The sequence below is a fragment of the Uranotaenia lowii genome, chromosome 3 (assembly GCF_029784155.1).
Source record: "Uranotaenia lowii strain MFRU-FL chromosome 3, ASM2978415v1, whole genome shotgun sequence".
NCBI classification, from domain to species: domain Eukaryota; kingdom Metazoa; phylum Arthropoda; class Insecta; order Diptera; family Culicidae; genus Uranotaenia; species Uranotaenia lowii.
The window spans coordinates 243,512,720-243,520,151 of NC_073693.1; the positions used below are offsets into that span (position 1 = coordinate 243,512,720).

The 7,432-nt window shown below is 34.6% G+C and overlaps 1 protein-coding gene across 1 annotated transcript; it reads right to left on the minus strand.

Annotated features, from left to right (window-relative positions):
• Positions 1 to 2,426: 2,426 nt before the first annotated feature.
• Positions 2,427 to 3,621, minus strand: LOC129753244 (chymotrypsin-2-like). Its single transcript, XM_055749039.1, has 4 exons — positions 3,605 to 3,621; positions 3,298 to 3,359; positions 2,657 to 3,231; positions 2,427 to 2,576 (listed from the first exon to the last, which is right to left on the minus strand). The coding sequence occupies exons 1-4, from the start codon at positions 3,619 to 3,621 to the stop codon at positions 2,427 to 2,429; spliced, it is 804 nt and encodes a 267-aa protein (XP_055605014.1).
• Between the last annotated feature and the right edge of the window lie 3,811 nt (positions 3,622 to 7,432).

Below are 7,432 nucleotides of genomic sequence, written 5' to 3' on the forward strand. Positions count from 1 at the left end.
TACCAAAGTAAATCGAACATCGTATTGCGATCGTATATGATGTTGTTGAAGTCGTAAATCAGAAAATAGCGCAAAATTGTACGTTGATCGCCTCTACTTTTGATAGTGTATGAATCGAACCGATTAATGTAATGATGCTTTCCGCCAATGCGACATAAAGTACCAGAGTAAATCAAACATCGTATTGCGGTCGTATATGATGTTGCTAAAGTCGTAAATCAGAAAATAGCGCAAAATTGTACATATATCGCCTCTCCTTTTGGGAGTTATAAGCTTTTTTTCAACGTCATATACGATATACGATACGTATATTTTTCGATATACATACTAAATTATTGGCTGGATTATGCGTATTTTGGTAAACACTTCTCTATGAAAAAAAGTGCTTCAAAAAGTTGTTTTTCTGTTTCTCTTTTGTTAAAATTTTCATTTTATGCAATGAAAATGAAATTTCTTTACAAATATGAAGGCAATTAGAAATCGTAAAGCGATTGTATTGGCATAGAAAAAACAGTCAGTAAACCCCTAAATGTAGAGAACCTGTATTATAAAAGATGCTACATCTGAACCGACATCTGATAAAAATTAAATATCTTATCTCATCATCGAAAGCGCAAAAAAAAATGTCAGCTCTGTTTTTTGGCCTAATGTTCAGGCAGTGAACACTCCGTAAACCAAAAAAAATCAACATTTAATTTGAATCCCGGTGGATCGCGATACACGTACAAATGAAGTGGAATTTAGTAAAAATGGTTGATGTATGTAAAAATTTCAACCGAAACAGTACCTACTGAAAGTAATGCTCCTTAGCCCCTGTGGTTATGCAATTTAAAAAAAAGTGTCAACCAAATTTCCTTACCGATAATGTTTTTAGTTAAACTAAAGTTGCTTAAAATCTTAAAACTAAGGTTCTGTGATTTTTTCTGCGAAAAAGCGTGTTTAGAGAGTTAGATTTCCCTAAAAGATATGACGAAAACGGGAAACGGGGATTGAGTTATTGAACTCTTCCCTACGGTTTCGCCGAACTACTCTTCAAACTACCATAGTGAATTTCATCCACAACAAATTATTTATGTCAGATTTTGCAAGCAGACATTCCAGTTAAAACGTATTTCAGTGGCCCAAAAATAATTAAGTTTTGTTAATTTCTAAACAGCTGAAATTGCACTCATTCTCTATCAAAAGAAAACTAAATATTGGGCCAAAAAGTTGCGGAAATAAAAGGAGGAGAATACAGCCACCCAAAATAGAGATTCGACGAGGTATAAGTGGGAAAAACTGATCAATAACATGACTGAAAAAAATGTGCGCCAGCCGATGGGAGATTTTTAAAGAAATTTAAAGTAGAAATATTTCTTTCTTCATTTCCTTCATAGAAAGAATTTCGATCAAACAAATGGTTTTTTTAGATGCAAGCATTCGTAGCTGTTTCATTCCTAAATGAACTAAGCTTTATAAGATTTTTAGACTAAACAATGCTTATTTAAAGATCAGCCTTTAAATTAGCTCGTTCCAAACAAGCTTCGTACAAACCGTGATAGGCAAAAAGTCACGCGATAATTCAGTTAGGAGGACTGCGGCTAATAGATTGTTGGAAGTAAGCTTAATGAAATCAAAATCTCAGAATACGTCCTCCGGGTGGGGTTTCAGTTCTACTGAGAATATTGCCGGATACGTTTTTTTGCAGCCATACTGACTTAAAGGTTAAGATAATTCTATCATAAAGGTCAAACGAGGAAAATCGCCGCTGTTTTCTAGAAAGTTTTAAAACAAAGTAAAAAAAGAGAGCTGGTGGTTTCTTGACCAAAACAAAAAAAAAACTGCACCAAACGCTCAGTCAACATTCGTGTGCCAAATCTGATAAGGGCACGAGCGAAGTTCCGCGAAAAAAATATGGTTCGGCCGCAGTTCCTAAAATTTATGTTATGCAGGGAACTAAGCAGAAGGATGTTTTGAGGGCGTGTATGTCAGCAGCAATAGTTTATGAGAGCAGTTGAATTCTTGTGGTGAGAAATCGTTTTTATTTCTCGTTCTGCTAGTGGACAGTTTAAGGTTAGATAATCAAAACATGCAATAACAGCCAGACAATAAAAGCAAATTACTTGTGTGACCTTTCCAGTTCGCTCAAGGGATGGTTCAATCTTTGTTTTGATGATAATCCACGACGAATATCATTAACTCACTCGTCGCAAAATCAGCGTTTGATGTTGGTTACGTTCATGTAGCTGCTGGATGGTCGATGACAAGAGTTTACTGGAACCGTGAACGAAACCGGGTAGTTATAAAAACGATGAAAATTGATAAAAAATGATTTTGTTCAAACTCATAAACCAGTTTTTGACGGTCACCATACAAAGGAAAATGCTTTTATTGGAAAAATCCATTACTTTCTTTATTAAAGTAATTTTGTTTTTAAATTGTCTACTCTACTGCCCATCGCTAATTGTGTCCTTAATCCAGTCCTGATAGAACGATACACGAGTGAAGACATCCGGATACCCACGAGCACACGGGATTCCATAGCTGACGATACCTGCCAGTTTACCCTCGAACGTCAATGGACCACCCGAATCACCCTAGGAAACATGTTTTATATTTAATGATTTTAGATTCAAAAAACAAAAAAAAACGCTTAATAAGAAAAAAAATCACATACCATACAAGATCCTTCTCCGTATTGCGTGAAAGTGCACATGTGACCATCGAAAATGTCGTCGTGAAATTTGAAGCACTCGTCGAACGAGAAAACAGCCAAATCCAAGATTTGCAACCAATCCGACGCTTCCTGTTCATCGCTATCCGTAAGTCCCCAGCCGGAGAGCGTTACTGGGGAGCCTTCCGGAATCGCATCCGGGTACACTTCGATCGGCTTAACCAGCTCTCCAAATTCTAGCGATTCCTTCAACCGGATCAGACCGATATCATTATGCCGGAAGGGATTGTTATTCATGGGATGGACAACGTATCGATCCACCTGGTACCGATGACCTTCTCCACTGGACAAACTATTGGTTCCGGCCAAGATAGACATGCTGGACTCATCTTTGCATTCGATACAGTGAGCTGCCGTCAGGATCCAATGCTCGTTGATTATACTTCCGGCGCATTGGTGTTTGTTGTCTATCAACAACGAAACCTGGAACGGAGCTTCTCCGGGTTTGGCATCGTGACCACCGACCACTTTATGGTTTCCTATGTGAGGGATAAACGATCCATGCAGCCTCCCGATACCTTGAGAGGTTTGAAAATTATCAGTATCATTTGGAAGCTATGTTTTTATTTTTAAAAAATCGTTACCATCTGCTGCGATGATGAAACAGATCAAGAACAATTTGTGTGATATTTCGAAGTACGTTTCGCTGTTGGTTTGATTGAATTGCAAACCGATTATTGGTTTTTATATTTCGTTTCAAGCACTTAGGTAGCGTTAAGTATTAAATATTGACCCTCTTTAATTAGACGTCAAGTGCCCTGATTGTTAAGTACCTATATCCATTGAATGGGAAAATGCTCAACGCTATCAGTAGCAGAAAATTTTCTACTACAAGTTTACTATACCACAGTTTAAACCCTATATGACTCAGCTGTTTAAGTTTAGATTTACCTCTTAAACAATCGCATGTGGTTCTGTGGGGAATACTAAGTGCTTCAACTCTTTCCGTTTTTGAAAACTTCAACATTTCTAATGGATTTGATAGCACCTGGCCAAGGCTGTATAGTTTTATTTTTCAAATAATAACAAAGCCTGTCGAGATAAGTAACATACTCTATACTGAGAGTTTAATAAGTGATACTTATTTCGGATGAATGGGCAAATTCCTGAATGAACTCTTAAGCATCCTCGATTCGGAGATGTTTCGGGTTGTGATTAGAAGAAACCTTCAAAATAAGTTCTGCTTATCCAATTCCGATGCTGTCAAGAATGATGAAAGAAGCTCGACGTTCGTTCTGATAGCGGTAATATAGGCTGCTGAATTTATTTTCATAGAACTTTTTACTAAAATTTAAAAACACTTATATTTGAGGCTCTTGAAGAAGGGGTATAACTACATAAAAGCTAAAAAATACATTGAAACATGGTTGAAAATTGTTTTCATATTATATTATATTTTTCGAGAATATATATTTTTCGTTCGTATGTAAAAGTATTTAAATAAAATTTATAAAAAATCTGAAAAATCACCAAATACAGTTTGTAATATGTAAAAACGCTTGGCATCATTAACCCAAAATCTACCAATTAATCACTTATACTTTTTAGAACGTATATAGCATTCCAGATTTCCTGGTTTTATTCGGGCGTACCCAAATATTCAAGGAAAATATTGAGGCGAGTCCGTATCAGCCCGAATTTTAATAAAATGGTCCGGTTTTTGTCCGGGTGAATTCACATAATTTGCTGAATTAACTAAAAAAAAATTAAAGTGAATAATAATTTGTTTAAATTTCGGATCTGAAAACGAATGTTTCATTATTATTTTCATCAAAATTAAAACGATTTTTTTTGAAGCATAGAACACAATTCTATGTGTTTCGAAAAAAAAGGTTCAAGTTTCTCCTATCTTTTCCTGATTTTGTTCGAATAATGGATAAATTTTGATCTAATTTGTCCGGATAATACCAGGTTTTTGTATTTGGAAATTTCAAATTGAATGCACGGGTTTTCATCCGTTTTTGAAAAAAAATTCTGGAAAGCATAATATAAATTTCCACTGTTTTTCGCATCACTCGCACTCGATTCATTAAGACAAGCACACACATAGAATCGCCCAATCAGATAATTATTTTAACTTTGTTGAAAATTTATTGAAATTGAAATTAATTTCAATATGATTTAAAAGCTCATAAAATCTGCCAGCCTAACTTTTCATGTTTACTTTATGCCTATCCTTGGCACTCATTCTTGTTTATTATGAAAATAAATCAATTCCTGTGGTAACTATGGTAACGCACTATGAGAGAGAGTCATACAAGCAAGCGGACAAACTTATATTAATTGGTGTTTTGGTTTTATCACCGCTACTTCGAAATAATCGACGATGTCCGACGATGTTTTTTTTAAGTTTTATTAACGACACTTTACCATCCTTATGGCATTCGTGTCGAAACGATGTCCGGTAAGTTTTAATGAAAATCAAACAAAATTTACTAGTTATCTATACGTTTCGAGCCACTCGAGTAGTAGCTTTTGTTTGATTATTATTAAAACTCACCGAAAAAAATCGATAATTTCAAAATTCAAACATATATTGAAATGATTTCAACAATTTGACTGTCATTTCCTTTGGTGCGATCGTAAGATCATAAGTTAATATTAAAAAAAAGAAGGCTCATATGTTAATAAGAAATTCGAAATATATACATGTATTTGAGCGGAACTCAGGCCCCTATCCTTTCAGTGGCTGCCCTTTCATTTCTTAATCACTTCTAGCCAGCTCTAATTTGTAAAAAAAACACGTTTGAAAAGTTAGGACAATATAGGTATCCCATTAGGATACCTAGTTTCAAAGTCAAAGACGGGTGACCTGGAAATCTGGAAAGCTGATCTGCTCGTTTTAAAATTACTTTTCATAGGTGGTAGGTCCAAAAAACTGACACTGGTGAAATTCTAAAAAAGCTCCAAATCTTGAAATCGGAACTGAACATTTCAGAACTTGTTAAATATCCACGAAAAACATGAAAAAAATCAGCCGGGCCGGAATGTTTCGTCCGAAAATTTTAATTATTTCATTTTTTTCTGATTTCCTTCGTTTTCTTATGCTTTATCTTCTTATTAGTTGTTCTGAAGCCTCTCAACACTTTATTTTTATAGAGATTGACATTGACATCAGTAAAAGGCGAAAGGTTTATTCGACAATTGAAGAGAGATCAGAGTTTCACATTGACATCAATGTATTGTACGTGAAAGTTTTTTTGTAATCAGTAGTCATAAATTTGCCTTAGATATTACTTTTTTTATCATACATATATATCTTTGCAAGTTTTCCTCATTTTTTCAATATCTTAAGAATGGAAGAGTTCGGAAATACGAGCTTTTTTGAACATAGTGTCTTCTTCCTAATAAAAATTTAATTGTTTTTTTTTTTCGATTTTTGTCCGGGTGATTTCTCATAGTACAACACAGTGCCATGATTTGTGGATTTTTCTGTGTATTCTCTGCTACTTTGATCATGAGGTTTTACAGCTCTGTGCGCTAGTGGCGACTCTTTGCGGAAAATTAGCTTTTTCCAGTGATCCATTCATTGTTTTGAAATCTTTTTATTTACTTGAAAAAAAATCAATGTGTTGACCAATTTCATATGAAAGTTAATTAATATTAATTAGTTAATAAATTATTATTATTAGTTGATAAATTATTATGTACGGGGTAATTTTTGATATTGTGTTTTCTCATCGAATATAGTTTTCAAATATTTGTGACGGATCGTACAGCAAAAGGTAAGCATGGTAAAAAGTTCTTTTTTCCATGAAATCTTTCGGAAGTGTGTTTCAAAAGATTTCATGGAGGTTTTAATCACGTTCTTTATTTTTTATCTTTATTTTTTTCAGGGGCAATCGTGCTATATTAAGGTTGCCAGATTGCCCGGATATTTGATACGAAATTTAAGAACAGTCCGGCCCGGCCCGGTTGCCCGGATTTCATTAGGGTATGCCCGGATTTTGCCCATATTTGGCAAATTAAACAAAAAAAAAAAAACAACAAACATCCCCAAAACTAAGTTTTTTGAGCAAGTTTTATAAAAAATAAACATGGAAGGTTTTCTGGAGGCCTAAAATACGGTTCAAAATCTATCGATGAGTTTTGATGAAAACATTTTTTGTTTTTCAGTTTTTTTCTTGATTTTTGTTGAGGAATTTCTGAGTTTCGACAAAATTTGCCCGGATATTGCCCGGATTGATGGTCGTCAATTTGAAATCGAATGCTCGGATTTTGCCAGGAATTTATATAAAAATTGTCCGGTTTGTCCGACCCAGACGCGTGCTGATAAAACTCTGCAACCTTATGCTACATCCAAGGTCGATGACCAGAGATGCGGTGCACGAAATCCAAAATTTCCTAAATCCTAGTTTTGAAAGTGAGGAACGAAATAAATGTATTGATTAAAAAGTGGGAGAGGCATTTACTACAAATTACAATAAATCATCTTTTAGCGGCAAAACATGGTGGTGTACAAAATTTAATCAAAATCGCTCAACGTTTGTATTCGATGTATAAGATGTTGATTTTGCATGGGGCTTTCATATTATAAAAATGGAAGAATCACTTATCATAAAACTTCATCTCACCATGTTAGAACTTGCATGTGTATCAAATTTCGAGTAGCAAATTTCACGCCATTCTGTTGTTATGTTTTCATCTGTTCCTAAGTTATAGTGTCACATAAACAGGCCTCTATTTTTATGTATAAGATGATTAGTGTCCACTGAAGAG